This window comes from Trachypithecus francoisi, unplaced genomic scaffold (assembly GCF_009764315.1).
Source record: "Trachypithecus francoisi isolate TF-2019V2 unplaced genomic scaffold, Tfra_2.0 Lachesis_group5, whole genome shotgun sequence".
Lineage (NCBI taxonomy): Eukaryota > Metazoa > Chordata > Mammalia > Primates > Cercopithecidae > Trachypithecus > Trachypithecus francoisi.
The window spans coordinates 39,668,578-39,688,795 of NW_022681470.1; the positions used below are offsets into that span (position 1 = coordinate 39,668,578).

General features: G+C 37.5%; 1 protein-coding gene across 1 annotated transcript in view; it reads left to right on the plus strand.

Moving 5' to 3' along the window:
• DHX9 (DExH-box helicase 9) overlaps positions 1-20,218 on the plus strand; it is a 46,704-nt gene that overhangs the window by 15,584 nt on the left and 10,902 nt on the right. The window contains 11 exon segments of the mRNA XM_033200773.1: positions 456-604; positions 2,959-3,005; positions 4,520-4,656; positions 4,965-5,054; positions 5,141-5,302; positions 5,446-5,523; positions 6,392-6,583; positions 11,088-11,229; positions 11,602-11,684; positions 16,277-16,433; positions 19,068-19,168. Of these exon segments, the coding sequence (XP_033056664.1) occupies positions 456-604; positions 2,959-3,005; positions 4,520-4,656; positions 4,965-5,054; positions 5,141-5,302; positions 5,446-5,523; positions 6,392-6,583; positions 11,088-11,229; positions 11,602-11,684; positions 16,277-16,433; positions 19,068-19,168 (1,338 nt within the window).

The following is a 20,218-nucleotide window of genomic DNA, read 5'->3' on the forward strand; positions in this document are numbered from 1 at the left end:
TAAGCCATCCATTTACTCTTGTTATTCACATTGCCTATGGAGGAAAGAGTATTTTTTCTTGGTAATAATAAAAAGGTTTCCTCTTCAACTTTATAGGAAATGTAATTATCTCAGGGGACCTTATTTTATGAGCACTTAGAGTAAAAAATGTCTTTAGTAGTATAGCTTATTTTTCCATTAAATGTATTCAGAGTGTTAAAACAAGCACAAAGAAGTCACTTTTTTTTTTTTTTTTTGGAAGAATTTAAACGCAATGTATTAACCAATAGCTTGTTTATATAATAGGGCCTTTAGATGCAGTAGAAACTAATTCTGGTTCAGTTTGACTAGGATTATAAACTATCAAAACAGCTTTTGCATTATAAAGGATAGTACAAAGATGTTATTAAAACTTTCTGGGTCTTAAGTATGTATAACTAAACTTAATGCAGCCAAATTTATCATTGATTCTGCAGACTCTAGAATCAGAAGAAGTAGATTTAAATGCTGGGCTTCATGGAAACTGGACCTTGGAAAATGCTAAAGCTCGTCTAAACCAGTATTTTCAGAAAGAAAAGATCCAAGGAGAATATAAGTACACCCAAGTGGGTCCTGATCACAACAGGTTTGCTTGTTTCGTTCTTTTCCTTCTGTAGTAAGTTAAGGTGGTTTTGGATATTCACTGTTGAATATAATCTATTTTTGTACATTGGTTAATTGTGTGGATTAGAAGTGAGTTGTTAAAAGATACGTTGATTTGCCGAAGAATAATTATTGATATGTATTGTGCAGTTTCCATGGTTTTCACGAGTGTGAATTTTAGCTGTGTAAGAAGTTCAGCGTAAATCTGCTTTTTGTCATGCTAGACATTTGAGATGCTCCTTTGAATCTTAGAGGCAAAAGTCATAACCACAAGTGCTAGTTTGTCCCTAGTTGATTTAAAAACCAGCCAAAGGTGGTGATTTTTTTCACCTTGGTATTGTTAGAGGCCGTTACTATTTCTTTAATGGGTCAGGTTAGATACTTAAGTTTTGAGTCCCAGAAGTACATTGTATTGCATCTACATCCACATTTCACTTAAGCCTTGAAAACTGCCAGCTTTCTTAGGAGTCCTATTGAAATTTAAGGGCTATAAGGTCGAAAAGGAACAGCCTTGGTCTTTGTATGTGGGGTGTACTTTTTTACTGTTAAATATATAAAACTGAATGTAAAGGGAGATCGTTTTAACAGTATGTTTCTCAGCCTGCTTGCTGTTCTTCCTGAGAGCATTCCAGGGTGTAGTAATTATTACTCCCAGGAAGGCTCATATGGATTAGACTTTTCTGGGGAGCGATGTATTTTTATTTGAAGGGAGGGGAGGTTGTAATGGAAACCTTTTTGAATGATTCAGTTTGCTGTCCGTACTTACGAAATAAATTATCCAAATATATTAAAAAATATTTTTATCGAAAATCAAAGTGTTCTCCCTTGGATGCATCTAGCGACCCTGAAATTATTATTATTAATACAAAATTTTGTCACTGATCAAAATGATATTTAGAGCATGGTTCCCCCTTCCTCCCACTGTTTTGTTCAATCCTGAATTCTCAAATATTTCTGGTGTCAGCCTTTTAAAACCCTCAGGTTGCAAAGGAGTGATACATTTGTTGATGATTTGTTTTCTTTCATATTTTGTCTTTCTGAACGGATTGGGCTTGGTAGCACTTGGTGACTTTAAGAACAGTAAGATAACTAAGTGTGCCTGAAGCTCATCGTTGCAGACATTTTTTGTTATCAGTATCTTACCATAGATTTCTGATACAAAGCAGTGAAGAATTCAGGAAAAGACAATGTGGGAGGCACAGACAATTGGGGGAACCAGGACAGCATTGCTCTTTGTATGTCCTTTTATTTAAAGGCATAACAGACAGCAACACCAGAGGTCTGTGTTCATACACACATGTGCTGCTGCTTAGGCTGAACTAAGCAATCACATGGGAAACTATTGTAAACTGATTTCTGGTGTCGCTGTTCCCCCTAGGTGGAGGAGAATGAGATTGAGTGCTGACTTTAAGCCTGGCTGAGAAACATACTGGCATCGATGTCATTAATGAAAGGGTGGATGTTGTTCCCCTGAAAGCCAGTGGCCTTTGACCCCTGAAGCCGCTGTGCCTGAAGGTCAGTTCACACGAGGTATAGGAAGGAGTCTTAACATTTATTTTTTTCTTAAGCCTCGCCCAGCCTTTTATTCACACCACCAAGTCTAGGTTAGAATGTATCTGAGCAGTGAAGGGACCAGAATGCATAGTTTTCAAAGGGCAGTTTTTCCCTAACTAAAACCTAAATTCATTTTTTAGACTCTGCTAGCAGTTTTAGATGTAATGTTACAACATGTGTTTTATTCTCCAGGACCTGATTTAAATAAATGTGGTAAAAATAGGCTAAGTTTTTTGTCATCCAGGGCTGTTTCCAACTGCAGGCAGACATGAGAACTCTGCCTCAGGAGCCATTGATTATGCACAAAGTGTATGTACATGTGTGTTTGTGTATATTAGCTTAATAGATCGCAGTCATTAATGGGTGGCCTATGCAAAGGACTCTTAAAATAATTATAACCGTAATGTAAAACATTTGGGGCCTGCTTTATTTCTTGGCTCCAAGCTAAGTGGAAAATTCCTTTTCGTGGAATGTGTTATAGCTCTTGAGACTCCAGCCTTTGGAATAAGAGTAAGTAAATATAAAATCTAATACCCTAACGTTTTCCTTTCATGAACAATTGGCTCATCAACTTTGATTATAGTTGTCTTATGCCATGTTGTATATTATATGAAGTTTATATACTTCATTTGTTCTAGGGTTGGGCAGTAATAAATGTTGGTAATTTTTTTTTTTTTTCTGTGATTTGCCTAAGCAGTTGGAAAGCCTGCCTGACTTGGGAGACCTGGATTTGCCAGTTTCTAACAGTGAAATTTCTAACCTTGCTTGTATATGTTGTTACAGGAGCTTTATTGCAGAAATGACCATTTATATCAAGCAGCTGGGCAGAAGTAAGTGTTACTGTTTCCCCAATATTCCAAGTCTTTGTATAGAGAAGGAATCTTCACATTTAAGTCTTGAGCCACATACACAGAAGCTGTATTATTGAAAGAGCACATGAGATAAGATAGCATCTAGAGTATATTTTAGAATATTAGTAATTATAAATTAGAGGCAAAGTCTCCCAGTTTGCATGTGACAACAGACCATGTTAGTGTAGTATTTCAAAGGTAAGACACAGTGGGATAATTAGGAGTCTGCCAGCGTCAAAGAATTTTAAACTTTTTTTTTTTTGAAACGGAGTCTTGCTCTGTTGCCCATGCTAGAGTGCAGTGGTGTGATCTCGGTTCACTGCAAGCTCCGCCTCCCGGGTTCACCCCATTCTCCTGCCTCAGCCTCCCCAGTAGCTGGTACTACAGGTGCCAGTCACCATGCCCAGCTAATTATTTTGTATTTTTTAGTAGGTACAGGGTTTCATCATGTTAGCCAGATGGTCTCAATCTCCTGACCTTCTGATCCGCCCCCCTCAGCCTCCCAAAGTGCTGGGATTACAGGGGTGAGCCACTGCGCCTGGCCTTAAAACATTTTTTCATTTTTATGTATAAAATGAGTTACTTTGAGTGGATGGCTAATACTAAGGGAGAGAGGATAAAGGCAGGCTAACTTATGTCAGCTCGCTTATCGAGGTTAATGAGGCTAGTTAGGCAGAAAGATATCTTTGTACTCCTTTGCTTTATATTCATCTCTCCTAAAGCTGAATGATACTGGAGGAGAGGAAACTTTCTATTAATATTTTCTTTAAGGATATGAGTAACTTAGCTTTAGTTTAATGCTGAAGTCAGCAAACTATAGCCCTCTGGCCAAATCCAACGTACTGCCTGTTTTTATAAGAACTGTTTTATTGTGTAACATAGCTACACTCATATTTTAGACTTCACAGGTCACACATTGTTGTTTTCGTTTAATTTTACAACTCCTGAAAAACGTAAAGCCATTCCCAGGCCTGTGGTTTGTCAAACTCTGTTGTCAGTAACTGCTTTCACACATTAAAGGCAGAGTTGAGTAGTTGTGACAAGGGACTATATGGCCTGCAAAGCCTAAAATATTTATTATTTGACCCTTTATGGAAAAAGTTTCCCAAATCCTGGTCTAGTTAACCACTCTGGACCCAGTTACTTTTACTGGTTTATTTTTTACTCTTTGTCTTTTCAAACTGTGTTTTCTTCCCCTATTTTAATGCCCGATGATCTTAACAGTGACAACTTTGTTGAAATAGGTTATTTGCTTTTATAATATTGATTTGTATGAGTCCTAGTATCAGCCCGTAATCAAAACAGTTGGTTATTTAGTTGCTAAGCTGTTGGGCAATTTCTTTTGTTTAGCAGATATTAATAGAATAAAAATGAACTAGAACCCATGGCATACATTGTATTTGAGGGCTGCTTGTGTACGAAAGCCCATAGTTTCTTGTGATGTTTCTTCAGTTAGATGATTTCTTTCTGATAATCCTGACCTTACATTACAGGGATTTTTGCACGAGAACATGGATCAAATAAGAAACTGGCAGCACAGTCCTGTGCCCTGTCACTTGTCAGACAACTCTACCATCTTGGAGTGGTTGAAGCTTACTCCGGACTTACAAAGAAGAAGGAAGGAGAGACAGTGAGTCTTTAGATTTAATAGACTTGTGAGATAGTGTAAGATTCAATTTAGCTCTTGTTTAGTATTTGGCTAAAGAAGTTTAATTTCAAGGAATCTTACCTCAGGAAATGAAAATGGTCCTGCTAATCATCTCTCTCTGGCATGATGTTCATAATAGGCAGTGAGTAAATAATCATTGAAGTAATTCTTGCACTAAAGGGAACTGACTGTTGGTTTAGGAATATTGTAGACTTAGTGTTGACTGTATAGTCTTAGCCCCATTGTAGTAGATTTGAGTAGTGTTGTTATTTGTGATCCTTTTTCCGTAGGTGGAGCCTTACAAAGTAAACCTCTCTCAAGATTTAGAGCATCAACTGCAAAACATCATTCAAGAGCTAAATCTTGAGATTTTGCCCCCGGTAAGCATAAAGCTGTTTAGTTCACATTTGCCTAAAACACTCAGTAGACAAGCAAGTCATATTTTTTTTTTCTTGTTTTTTAATAGCCTGAAGATCCTTCTGTGCCAGTTGCACTCAACATTGGCAAATTGGCTCACTTTGAACCATCTCAGCGACAAAACCAAGTGGGTGTGGTTCCTTGGTCACCTCCACAATCCAACTGGAATCCTTGGACTAGTAGCAACATTGATGAGGGGCCTCTGGCTTTTGTGAGTGCAATATTGTTTTTGAGATGAGACTCTTGTGTTTTACTCTTGACTATACTTCATTAGTATGTCTAGGTAAAAAATGGATTTATTTTGAAGCCGAATTACATGCTTTTGTTTGACCATGTTGGCTTTTTGTTTTACAGGCTACTCCAGAGCAAATAAGCATGGACCTCAAGAATGAATTGATGTACCAGTTGGAACAGGATCATGATTTGCAAGCAGTAAGTGTGAATTATTTAGACATGTAGTGCCCAGAGTTTCAGAACGTTCTAGGTTTGGGTAAAAAGTCAGAGAATAATACATTTTGCCCTTTTTAGGATGGCAAACCAAAAGATATGTACCGAACTGCTTAATCCTAGTTGGCCCAGAAGTTAGTTGCTGTGAGTTGAGGGCCTGGGAGATAATTTCACTTCTTAATGTAATTTAATAAAAGTGGAGAGATTCAGGGCAGTAACTCCTTTTGTTGTTGGGTTTTTTGTTGTTGTTTGTCTTTGTGTTTTCCAAATAAAAAAGTAAAATGTTAGAAAGAGTGCATGTGCGATGTTCAGGGACAATGAGAAAATTTAGTTTTTGGACAACACCAAAAGATACATTCTTCAGAAGTTTAGTGAAAAGAAGCAGTTCTATTAGAGAAATTTTTCTGAAAAAAAAAAAAATTTTATCACTAAGCCAATGGAAATGAGTAAGTTTTTTAGAGATGGAAGTTTGGTTTTTTTGTTTGTTTGTTTTCTCGAGACAGTCTCACTCAGTTGCCCAGGTTGGAGTACAGTGGCATGATCTCGGCTCACTGCACCCTCTGCCTCCTGGGTTCAGGCCGTTCTGCCTCAGCCTCCCAAGTAGGTGGGATTACAGGCGCACGCCACCACAGCTGGCTAATTTTTGTATTTTTAGTAGAGACGGGGTTTCACCATGTTGGCAAGACTGGTCTCGAACTCCTGAGCTCATGATCGTCAGCCTCCCAAAGTGCTGGGATTACAGGCGTGAGCCACTGCTCCTGACCTCTAGAGATGGAAATTTTTTGAAGGATCAAGACAGTTGCTTCTAATGTGTTGGTAGAAATTTAACTAAAGTGTGACTTTTCTAATGCAGATCTTGCAGGAGAGAGAGTTACTGCCTGTGAAGAAATTTGAAAGTGAGATTCTGGAGGCAATCAGTCAAAATTCAGTTGTCATTATTAGAGGTGCTACTGGGTGTGGGAAAACCACACAGGTTCCCCAGTTCATTCTAGATGACTTTATCCAGAATGACCGAGCAGCAGAGTGTAACATTGTAGTAACTCAGGTAAGTAGTAGACCAACCATGAAATACCTAGAGACCAGAGTATTTCTAATTCTTTCTTTAAGTACTTTTTGTAATTATATAAGGTTATGAGAGTTAGAGTGTTGTGCCCTTGAAATTAAATTTAAAAAAAAAAAAGAACCATAAAAAGAACTTAAGTCTTTTTCCAATCTCCAGTATGCTACACTAGTAAGCAGAACTGGACTATGAGGGATTCTTTTTATCTGGGCTAAAGGGAGTCTCTGGGCCTAGAATCAGACTGTCAAGATTGAGAATTCTTTGTCCTAACGTTCATCCAAATCTTTATCATCTCTGTCTTACCACCTTGATATTGAATAAAAACCAGTAAAACAGGTAATGGTTAACTTTACTGTATGCCATGTTCTATATTAAGCAGTAGCTTTTAAGAAAAAACTCAATCGAAGTTCGTAATGACCCTAAGATGTAAGTACTATTTCACATAGTATTTCTCTTTCAGTAAATTAAGGCGCAAAGAAGGTAAAATGCCCACGGTTAATACAGAAAGAAGTAGAACTAGAATTAAAAAACCAAGCAATCTGCCTTTTAGGATTCTTCCTTTTAACTAACACTGTATTACCTTACCAGCAATGAGCAGCGCCTACGAGTTTGTCCCAGTACTTAGGGAAGAACTGATTAGCTGTTCTCAGGTTAAAGCAGTTCCATTGTCTCTACCCTGTACTTCAGGCACTTGGTGGGAGAGCATTGCAAATAGCTAGGTACTACCTCTCAGGCAGGTACCTCTCAGTGAGTGCTTAGTACGTATTATTAGAGCTACTTCAGTTAAACCAGTCAGAAGTGTGAGAAAGAGGTTAGCACTTGGAATTACCTACTACTATGGCTGGACTCCAGGCAAGAGTAGTAAAATTCTAAAGAGAAAATGAGATAAGCAGATGCATGCAATGAAAATTAAAAGAAAAGCACATATCTGGAGGAGAGTTGGAACTATTCTTCCAACTTTCTGTTGGAAAAATACCTTTTACTTTCATCAGTGATACTGTCTAACTAGTCTCATTTTTGTCAGTTCCTGTTTTATTTTTAGCATATTTACCAATCCAAGTGTAACATAGTTAAAATAATAAAAGGTAAAGTAATTGGAAAAAGGATTATATTGAGAGTAAAGAAAATTTGAAGTCTTAAGTCATTTATGTGTCCTTAGGCAAAATCACCTCTTTGAGCTTGTGTTTTTAATCTACTAGAATGCAGCAGGAATAGATTTTACTAGTATTCTGAGGCATAAATAAGGCATATATGCCACCCTGGTTTTTACTGTTATATTACACAAATATGATTTCTAGATGTCTTTGTGTTCTTGATTCTTATTTATATTTGAGGAATATAGAATATGTGTATATTCTTATAATAGAAGTGGCCCTACAGGTATAGGTAGAACTTGTTTTACCTATAAGCCGTGCCTTGTATTTATTCACTGTGGCAGAATATATAAAATAATTATTGAGGCACAGAAGATCATGGGAAAAGCGATAGATTATTTAAGGGATAAGGAGAGCATCTTCATACGCTGTAAGGTGGCATGCAGTCTGAGAAGTGTTTAAATATTCATTGATACTCTCAGGTTGAGCATTGTCATCCCACACAAAATGCCTGTCCTGTGAATATTTCTAATGAGCTAAGAATTAATAATTAGAATTTTTTTAAATTGCTTTTTGTGTACTACAAGAGTAATACATACACCTTGGGGAAATTTTAAGAATAGAATAATTTTTAAAAAATCCAAAACCCAGGCCAGTCTTGGTGACTCACACCTGTAATTACAGCACTTTTGAGAGTTCAAGACAGTTGGATTATTTGAGTGCAGGAGTTTAAGACCAGCCTGGGCAACATGGCGAAATTCCATCTCTACAAAAAATACAAAAATTAATTAGGCGTGATGGCACCCCAGTGTAGTCCCGAGTACTTTGGAGGCTGAGGTGGGAGGATTGCTTGAACCTAGGAGTAATTTTTTGTTTCTTGAGAGACAGGGTCTTACTCTGTTGGGATTGCAGGGACACACCATCATTGCTTACTGCAACCTCAAACTCCTGGGTCGAGCAACACGGCAGCCTCAGACTCTGGAGTAGCTGGGACTAGAGGCCTCTGTCACCAGACCTAGCTCATGTTTATTTTTGTAAAGATAATGTCTCACCGTGTTGCCCAGGCTGGTCTTGAACTCATTGCCTCCAGCATTCCTCCTGCCTTGGCCTCCCAAAATGTTGGAATTCACTGGCTAGCTACTGCACCAGGCTTAAAGATGGTTTCTGATATTTTCATATGTATGCTGGGATGAACATACTTGTATACTCTTTGATTAATTGGATTAAATTCCTAGACACAGAATTGTTGGGTCAGAGGGTATGCATATTTTAACTTTTAAGCATTTTGCCACACTCCCCTCAAGAAAAATTACAGATTTCTAGTCAAATCAACGAGGGATGAAAAATTTCTCTTTTTAATATGTATTTTAAATGTTTCTTGTTTAAGTCAAGAGCTGTTGAGGAAACTGGAAGTTGGTAAATCAGAGAAGCATACAAAATATGGGAAAGAGATTGCAGGGTCATTTATTTCTTTGCTGTTGGAATAGTCTTGAAATTAATGTTCTAGTCATACTTACAAATTTAGCAAAAAGTGTTTCTGATCGTGGTTTACAGGCACCCCTTGTAATTAGTAATACGTGGTAATACAGGCACCTCCTGTACTAGTATTTAAAACCTCTAACGTGGCTTCCTTGGGATTTAAGATGTTTGTGTTTTGTGGGTAGTTAAGAACTAAAATAGATAACTGCTTGGGAAACGGGCCATCTTCTGCGCATATTCAGTTTAGGAGTAATCTGGAAACCACAAGGATCGTAGACTTGAAAATAAGGTGACAAAGCCATCTCTGAGTACCAGTAGCCTGTGAACACAACACCTCAGAAGAGTCAAATATCCTAATATTTTAAGTCTTTCTAGAAGCCAGCTGTTAGTGGAAGTCTTAGAAAAGAAAAAAAGAAGAAAAACTACAGGAAAGACAGTAGTAGAAAAGGGGGGTGATAGATTGTAGAATGCAAGCAACTTTTTGAAAGTATGCAGAAAACTTGGTGGTTACATTTTATACCCTTAATGAAATATCATTTTCACATTCCTTGACTCAAGTATGTAGGACTCTTGATGGAACGATACAGAGCTCATACTTTCATGTAACACTATTTTTCAGGGTAACTGAGGTGCAGAGCACTGTGTATCTCATTTTGTTCTCACTAAATCTCTGGATGAAAGTGTGTATATTTGATGTGTTGATATTTAAACAGCTAATCTGACTTAGAGAAGAACCTTCAGAACTTTGGTAATTTTTATGAAATATAGAGAAATTCAAGAAAATGGTGAAATAGCTGGAAAAATCCTTATCCATTGCTAAATAAGATTATTGAAAGGATTGTTTAGTACAAAGAAGATAGTGATCGGTAAAAGCTACCAAAATTCTACACAGTGTGTTCAACAAAGTAGCTTTCATTCTTTTATCTTTATAGGCAGGATAAATATGAGCCCGGTGATAGTGTACTTTTACATGTTACTAGCCTCATACCCTAATTAACTCTTGTATTAGGAGAATAGAAATTAAAATCATGTTTTATATTAAATATTACATCAGCCTCTGGTTTCCTAGTCCTGTCCTAACATGAGATATCAAATAGGTACTTAAGTATGAAACTCAGAAAAAGTTTTCTCAAACAAGGAACTGAAATCTAACCTGTCATCAGGAACTTTTAGACAGAATCAAACCCAAGGCAACTTAAAAGCATGCAGTATATAAATCTTCGTGTACCTCTGTAGCTGTGCATTAGGCATGTCCTCATAGTATCCACCAAGTAAAGATTGTTTTTGTACTTAGAAGACATGGAACACTTCAGAAGAGTTTTCACAAAAAGGTTCAACACTTAATCTATAGCATTTCCCTTAGAGTTTTGTAGATTGATTGTTGGAAATAGCAATACACAGTCAGTTTTTCCTGCTATGTGAGCTCATCAAAAACAGTGATTTCAGTTTCCTGTCTCTAGCACCTTCTCTGGCACCTGATGCAAAAGTGCATTGAATGTTTGTTTACTGAGTTAATAACTGAGCAGAAGGTGGTCACAGTACATATGGCAAAGAAGGCAGTTGTTCACCTTCCTGATTCCCATAGGTCTCAGTTAAATAATTTTCTAAAACTCTGTTTTTAGTGTGGCAATCAACAAAAACAAACCCCCCTACGTATGGTGTGCCCTGTTACTTACTGGAAAATCACTTGGAATTCTATTTAAGAGTTGAAGACAATGACAAATTATAGAATCATTTTATATACAAAATGAAAAACAACATTTTTTAAGTTAGTCTGCCATAGAATCAAATAGTATTTTTTGTAGATTTATTGTTTCTGTTAATTATTCAGCTGGATTACTACAGTAATCCAAAAATGCTAGTAAGTGTATCTAACTTTGTAGTTGTTAAGTCGCTTTACTTTTTTTCTGTCTCAGCCCAGAAGAATCAGTGCAGTTTCTGTGGCAGAGCGAGTTGCATTTGAAAGAGGAGAAGAGCCTGGAAAAAGCTGTGGCTACAGTGTTCGATTTGAGTCTATACTTCCTCGTCCTCATGCCAGTATAATGTTTTGTACTGTAGGTCAGTAATGTATTTTGATCTTTCATTTTGGGGTCCATATTGTGGTGTTAGTGAAGAAAACTTGATAGCAGAACAGAATGACTGTAAAGAAATAATGAGCCAGGCTCAGATTTCTTGTTTAAATAAAACTTGGCAGTTTTTTCCTTCATGGAAAGTATGATATACCCATTAGATCTTGTAGCTTAGAGAAAATGAAATCTAAAATCATTGGAAAAAACTATATTTCATAGTACATTATCACTTTTTAATAGTTTAAGTGTACATGTGATTGTTTTCTAAAATGATACTGGGGTATCCTAGTTGAAATATAATTGTCCAGAGATTTGCTTCTTTGAACTTTTCTATAGTTTGTTGCTTGTTTTTCTTTTCAAGGTGTGCTCCTAAGAAAATTAGAAGCAGGCATTCGAGGAATCAGTCATGTAATTGTAGATGAAATACATGAAAGAGACATTAATGTAAGTAACTTGAGAGGTACAGTAAGGTACTAATTCTGCTATTTCTAACAGAAATCAGTAGAATGTCTTTGTTTTCCGTTTCCCCCATTTTTATCATTATCAAAACCATGAACTTCAATCACTAAGATGTTGAAAATCCTTTTTTAGGGAGATTATTCAATTTTTTTTTTTTTTTTTTCTGTATTAAACTTTACACAAAGCATTCGGGAGGTGAAGACCTATGTCGTAAAGTATAACTGCAGTAATAGCTGCCATAGTTCAGCAATTGAACTAATGATTTATGACTAAATAGCTGATGGAATTGTTATGATTCGTTTTTCCTTGAATTGGAAGTTTATGATAGATTTTATAATGGTTTTTTTTTTTTTTAGACAGATTCTCACTCTGTCACCCAGGCTGGAGTGCAGTGGCACGATCTTGGCTCACAGCAGCCTCCGCCTCCCGCATTCAGGCAGTTCTGCGTCAGCCTCCTGAGTAGCTGGGACACCATGCCTGACTGATTTTTGTATTTTCAGTAGAGACAGGGTTTCATTGTGATGGTCAGGCTGGTATCGAACTCCTGACCTCAGGTGATCCACCCGCCTTAGCGTCCCAAAATGCTGGGATTACAGACATGAGCCATTGTGCCCAGCCTATAATTAAGAGTCTTTTTAGATGCTTTCAGCTCTGATCTTTTCAGATGTTAATGAGAATCATGCCAAAATTAGGAAGAAACTAGAATTTATTTCCAACCCCTCCCTCTTTTGTCCTTGGCAAAACCTGTGTAAAATCAACTTGCTGTGCAATTAAGTGATATGAAACAATATCCAAGCCAAGTAGTATAGTGTCTTTCAAAGGTTTCAGTGCATGGGCAGCATGCTTATATAAACTGTCAACTGTGACTCAAAGCATTTCTTTTTTTTTTCTTCTCCCATCCCCCATCCTGAAGTTACCCAGGGGCTATCAGCCGTAAGTTCAGTCAATCATTAGCAAACACAAGACATAACTTCAGAGTTTCTAAGTGTTTTAGGAGTTATATGCCAGGAAAGGGGGTCAAAGACCATTAAATATATATTTCATAATATCACAAGTCATAAAATTGAATAGTACTTAGCAACAAAAAGAAATAAAGTACTAATTCATCCATCAGTATGGATAAATTTTAAAACATTATTCTAAAAGAAATAAGCTAGAGACAAGAATACCTACCACATAATTTTATGCATATGAAATTTTAGAAACAGGCAAATCTGATCTGTGGTGACAAATCAGTAGTGTCCAGGGATTGGGAATTTCCCAATTTCAAGCATAACAGTCAAAAAAATTTAACTGTTATGCTTGAAATGTGACTTTATTTGATGTACTTTCTATTTAATAAAATTTAAAATAAGGTTAATAAAAGGATTTGGATTTTAGATCTTATGATAATCTGTAACACTTATTTTATTTTTTTATTTTTTTGAGGCGGAGTCTCAGCCTTATTACCCAGGCTAGAGTGCAATGGTGCGATCTTGGCTCGCTGCAACCTCTGCCTCCCAGGTTTAAGTGATTCTCCTTACCTCAGCCTCCCAAGTAGCTGGGATTACAGGTGCCTGCCACCAGGCCTGGCTAATTTTTTTTATTTTTAGTAGAGATAGGATTTCACCATGTTGGCCAGGCGGGTCTCAAACTCCTAACCCCAGGTGATCCACCCTCCTGGCCTCAAAGCATTTCTTAAAAATTTCTCCTCTTTTTTATCTGTTCTTGTTAAACATCTTGAGTTTTGGCAAAACTAAGCTAAAGCAAATAAGATTGGTTAATGTAGCTGTGTTCTTAGGGTTTAAATTACTCCAAACACTGGAATAATGTCATGGATTGTCCTTGGTATTTTTGTAAAACGGTAAGTGGTTTTGGTCAGCTTAAAAGACGTAGGATGTAAGTAAGTCTGGGCCAGGCACGGTGACTCACGCCTGTAATCTTAGCACTTTGGGAGGCTGAGGTGAATGGGTCTCTCGAGGTCTGTGTACTATTCACAGTGAAACCTTGTCCAGTCCAGTCCTGTCCAGTTTGGTCCAGTCTTGACCAGTCTTGTCTGGTCATGTCCAGTCCGGTCTGGTCTGGTCCAGTCCTGACCAGTCTTATCTGGTTCAGCCCAGTCTTGTCTGGTTTGGTCCGGTCTTGTCTTGGAGTTTCACTCTTCTGCACAGGCTAGAGTAAAGCTGCTGCATCTCAGCTTACTGCAACCTCCACACCCGAGTTCAAGCAATTCTGCCTCAACCTACAAGTAGCTGGGATTGTAGGTGTCCACCACCACACCTGGCTACTTTTTGTATTTTTAGTAGAGACGGGGGTTTCACCATGTCCAAGCTGGACTCGAACTCCTGACCTCAGGTGATCCGCCTACCTCTGCCTCCCAAAGTGCTGGGATTTACAGGCATGAGCCACCGTGCCCTGCCTACAGAGACTTTTCACGTTCTCTATCAAGAATCTTACCTAGTTCTGTCACCTGACAGAACACCCAAGTGCACTTATATACCAATTACTACAAATAATAGAATTTAATAGTATGGCTGGATAAAAGGTTAATATACCAAAGGCAGCTACAGTTTTTATACTTACACAAATAGCTAGAATAAAACTAAAAAAAAAAAAGATATCAGTGCAGTAGTCAAAGTTTTCAGTACCTAAGAATAAACAACAAAAACATGTAAGATCTCTACAAGAAAAATAAGTTTTATTACAGAACACTGAAAAAGAAAAGACCATGTTTATATATAGAAGGATTTAATAGCATATCAATTATTTTCAAGTTGATTCACATTTTGAATGCAATTCTAATTAAAATCCCAGCAAGGTTTTCCATGTAACTTGAGGTGATTATAAATACTTAAAAAGATAGATTTATGGCCCCAAATAGCCAGTACTTCTAAAGAAGAGCAGAATGGAGAATCTTTCCTTACAGATAACAAGACTTGTTTTGAAGCTAAAATAATCGAGACAGTGAGGTACATGAGTTGACAAATGGGATAAGGCAGGGCACAAAAGTACATTGTATGTTGTATGTTACATGCAACAATGTTAGGAGACGGTGGTGGCATGTCAGAGCAGTGAGAAAGGGAATAAGCAATTAAGTAAATGGAACTGGAAACTAATGTTTATTTCAAAGTAGTTGAAATCGGTTCCCTACCTCATAACTAAGTACAAAAATCAACTCCATATAGATTGAGAACTTTAAATATGTTGACGTGAGTTTTTCAAACACTGAAGTAGAAAATACAAAAATATAAATAAGCGTCTTCTAGACAGTACTGTCCCAAAGAAATATATAAGCCACATAGATAATTTAAATTTTTCTAATACGTTTAAAAGGGTGAAATTAAACATATTTAACCCAGAATATCTAAAATATTTACAACATGCTGTTAATTTTAAAAGTTACATTTGAGATATTTTGCATTATTTTTCTTCATATGATGTCTTCAAAATTTGGTACGTGTTTTACATTTAGAGTACATCTCAATTCAGATTAAAGCTACTGTATTGGGCAGCATAATCTTAAACCTTCTGAAAGGATTGCTGAAAACATGAAATGCACTAACCTTGAAATAAAAGATCAATGTTTTCTTCTATATTAAAATTAAGGTCATTTGTTTAATCAGAAGATACTTTAAGGAAAACCACAAGCTCGAAGATTCCAATATGTTAGTATAGGAATATATAAGCAACTTCTACAAATCAATAAGAAAAGTTTAAACAACTTAGAAAAATGAGCAAAAATACAGGCAATTTATAGAAGAGGAAACATTTGGCTAATAAACATGGAGATAATCTCGTTGGGACTAATAGGAAAGTGTAGGTCTAGATCACAAGACACTGCTTTATATCCATTTATTTAATAAAAAGTGACACTAAAATTGTTGGAGAGTATGAATCAGCAGGATCACTTATCCAGTCACTGATCATGGGGATATATAAATAATGGAACCACTTAGGAAAATAGTTAAGCATTGTCTCCTGAAGTTCTTAGCAATGCTGTTGTATGTAAAAAAGGAAATCCCAACACAGCATAAAATATGCATTCCCATAAAGTAAGTAAAATTTAAAAATACAGTTGGCTGAGGCGGATGGATCACTTGAGGCCAGGAGTTTGAGACCAGCCTGGCCAATATGGCTTGGCTCACCACAGCCTCTCCCTCCCGGGTTCAAGTGATTATCCTGCCTCACCCTCCCGAGTACCTGGGATTACAGGCATGTGCCACCACACTGGGCTTAATTTTGTGTTTTTAGTAGAGACAGGGTTTCTCCATGTTGGTCAGGCTGGTCTCGAACTCCTGACCTCAGATGATCCACCCGCCTTGACCTCCCAAAATGCTGGGATTACAGGTGTGAGCCACCGAGCCCGGCCAATAGCACTCATTTCTAATCTCCACAACTATTAGGCTACAACTGTTCTTAAAAATTGTTATTGATATCTTAAAAATTGATAAAGGACCCACTGTGATCCTTTATCTTGCACTTATGAGCCATCTAAGAAACTGAATTTAATTGATGTCTTGTGGCTGTGTAACTCTTTTAGGGGTAGCTTGTTGTATAAACTTAATGTAATTTCAGACATTTTGTTTGTCTTTTAATAGACTGACTTCCTTCTGGTAGTACTGCGTGATGTGGTTCAGGCTTATCCTGAAGTTCGCATTGTTCTTATGTCCGCTACTATTGATACCAGCATGTTCTGTGAATATTTCTTCAATTGCCCCATCATTGAAGTTTATGGGAGGACTTACCCAGTTCAAGGTAATATTGTGGGGGCGGTATAGGAACAGCTTTTGTACAGTAGGGTTTGTATTTTCTTAATCCTGGAGATTGAAGGTATAATTTAAAGAATACTTAAAATACAGACCAAATTATAGTATCAAATGTATCGTAGCATATTTGAGGAGTTTCTTGTCTGTAATTTTATACAGTAGTGAGTACAGTCTGAGAAATGAGACCTGGTTTCATTTACTACTTGAGTAGCTTGCATATCCACTAAGTTTCCAGGCCTTTACTTATGAAGCCAAACTTTTAAAAATTAAAATGTATGGTCAAAGGGAAATCACTGTGGTGTGTAGGTAATTATAGGAATTACTATTAAAAGTTTATGCAGCCAGAATCAAATTAAGAATCCCTTTTAGAGCCTGAGCAACTAGATTTTGAATTAAGATTAAGGGATGTATATCAAGGTTATATATTTCTGATAAGTGAGAGTTATTTAGTATCTTTTTGTTTTTCTGAGACAGGGTCTCACTCTGTCGCCCAGACTGGAGTGTAGTGGTGCAATGGCTCACTGCAACCTCTGGCTCCCAGGCTCAACCAGTCCTCCCATCTCAGCTTCCTGAGTACCCATGACTACAGGTGCACACCACCGCGCCTGGCTAATTTCTGTATGTTTTGTAGTGACAAGGTCTCACCATGGTGCCCAAGCTGGTCTCAAAGTCATGAACTCGGGCAGTCAGCCTGCCTCAGCCTCCCAAAGTGCTGGGATTACAGTCTAGAGCCACTGCGCCCAGCCTTCTTTGCTATCTTTAGGAGTTGTTATCACAGTTTTCTAGGATAGTCATCTGGTAGCTGTGGGGGAATAAAAAGAATTATGGCACATTCTAATTGAGGGCATGAAAATAAGAGAGAAACAATGTAGATAGATATGAAGTGATGTTATGGCTAAGCCAGTGTAATTCAACCAGGTTAATTCTAAAACTGCTGAACATGTGTACTGGAATTGACATACAAGTAAATGAATGGCAAGTGGTGGGAGCTTAGTTTCTTACTACTAGAAAGAGAAGTAAGTGGGATTGCCAGAACAAACCATATGGTACTGGATTATACTCAAAGAGATCAGTATGAACTGTGTTTAGCTAAATGGAGATACAAATGGATAGATACAGAAATAATTACAGATAGATGTGGATACATGTGTTAGTATACATACACATTTTTTCCTAGCTCTGTGTGCTGAGTGGGAGTAGAAACAGTGACACCAAATAGATAGGGATATGCCCCACATCCAGATTTTGTTTTTAATGCCCTTCTCCAGTTAAAGGAACTAGAGAAATGGCTGCTTCTAGGATGAAACAGTATATACAAAAATGAGCCTGGGGCCGGGCGCGGTGGCTCAAGCCTGTAATCCCAGCACTTTGGGAGGCCGAGACGGGCGGATCACGAGGTCAGGAGGTCGAGACCATCCTGGCTAACATGGTGAAACCCCGTCTCTACTAAAAATACAAAAAACTAGCCGGGCGAGGTGGCGGGCGCCTGTAGTCCCAGCTACTCGGGAGGCTGAGGCAGGAGAATGGCGTGAACCTGGGAGGCGGAGCTTGCAGTGAGCTGAGATCCGGCCACTGCACTCCAGCCTGGGCGACAGAGCGAGACTCCGTCTCAAAAAAAAAAAAAAAAAAAAAAAAAATGAGCCTGGAACATCTTGTTCCTTAAAGTAAGGAAGTGCCTAAAAGTCCATAACGATGGGGATAAGGAGACACAGGAGCCAACTTGAAAGAGCTCCCAATGGTCAAACCTGGAACAGTTTGAGAAAAAAAAATAACATGGTATTAGATTACCAAAATATAATGTGTCTATACTGGTATGTAAATAAGTGGTTTAATAAAAAGAATAGCGACAAGTGTCGCTTACAAAATAATTTTAAATAATTTATGTAAATGGTCTCCCCACTTTTCAAACAAGTGAGCCTGAACTACCTAAGCCTTGAGTGGGCTGTGTTTAATAACTTCTAAAGAGTACAGTGTGGGAAGAAGGGAAAATGAGTAACTTTACGGTGGAGAAACTTGGCAGGCACTACCACAGGTGATCAAGTTTTAACATTATGAGGAGTAAGTCATATTGATAGGATGTGCCCTTAAATATGATGTGATGAGAATGGCACTTTGGGAGTCTTGGATATAGAGGATGTTTCGATTATAAAAAGACATTCTGGGGACATCTGAGAATCTCAAGCATAATTGATCAACAGATCTTCCAGTCCTTGCATTGAGATCCTTCTTCAGATTAACTAGAAGCCATTTTGTGTGTGCCTACTGATAGAGGAAGGATGGACTATGGTATATTGTATTGAAGTTACTTCTTCCATGTATAACTCCCACACAATGGAAATGTATAGATAAATGTTTGGTTGAATGTTATACACAGAGGATACCCCAACTGGCGCTGTGGGAACATGTATAAAAGATACCTCACCCTCCTTCAGTGTCTAAGAGAGGGAAACACTGAGTTTGATTAGGAAAATAAGGTTATTGCTACTGGAATTTTTTGGCATTTGTGAAGAATTAGACTGGAGGGGTATTAAAGTAGTTTTGAACTGTTAATTAGCAAATGAATTTGAGTCTGCCCCATTGTGAAAGTTGATAGTACTTAACCTGACTGGATTGTCCCTGGCAGAATATTTTCTGGAAGACTGCATTCAGATGACCCACTTTATTCCTCCACCAAAAGACAAGAAGAAGAAGGATAAGGATGATGATGGTGGTGAGGATGATGATGTAAGTGGATTTCATGAAGAATTTCCATTATGGGCAAATTGTCAATGCAGAGAAAAAATGAGTTAATATAACATGCAGTGTATTAGCATTACAGAAAACTTTTTAAAAAACTGTAATGTCTGCCTTTGGATTAATTGATGTATTTTACTGCAAAAAATTCCAGGTTCAGTGACAAGCTGTTTTCTATCACAAGTTAAATTATTTCTGGCATAAAGGTCAAAAGAAAAAGAAGAAAGAATACGATGTTTAAAGGCCAGGCATGGTTAGAGACAACACTATTGTATAAGGTTTTGCTACTCAAAGTGTTTTCAGTAGACTGCAGCACCTAGGAAACTGGTAGAAAGGCAGAATCCTGTGCCCCACCCTAGATCTACTGAATCAGAATCTACAGTTTAACAAGATCCCCGAGTGATCTATATATACAATAAAGTTTAAGAGACAGCAGCTATAGCTTTAGCTACAGGAGACTGGAGATGACATTATTAGGTGGACGGAGTATTAAATCAGGGAGCAATGAGGGATTTCCTAGGAGAAACAGGAAAGACTTACTTTGTCGTGCTTGAGAGTTGGACAAATGATAGTATAAGAGTGAATTATCTGGAAATATAGACTGAGCCAGCCAGCAATACAGAATTTGCTAGAAAACCTAAGATTATATCTTTTTAATCAAAAGATCTGAAGATGTAAATGAATAGCAGATTAGAAAATTTAGCAGGGAAAAAACAATTGTAACAACTTTCTCAACTTGTTTTATCATTGATTCTAATGTGAACTTTTTGGAAAATACCGCATTATTTCAGTAACAGTAAAAAAGAAATATACTCGGTAGAAGGCTCCATGAGAGGTTTGAGTCAAATTTAAAAGTTTGTGCTTGAGTTTTAGTCCTATCCTGTGAGAAGTACTAGTTAGTAGAAAAGTTCAGTATATTGATGTAAGCTCTGTGTTTTTGGAAATTAAATTTCTTCTGTATTCTGTAGTGTGACTAGTCAACTAGAATAAATAATGACATTACAAGTCATTAGAGTCAGTGGAAGAAGTCTAGAAGCCTTA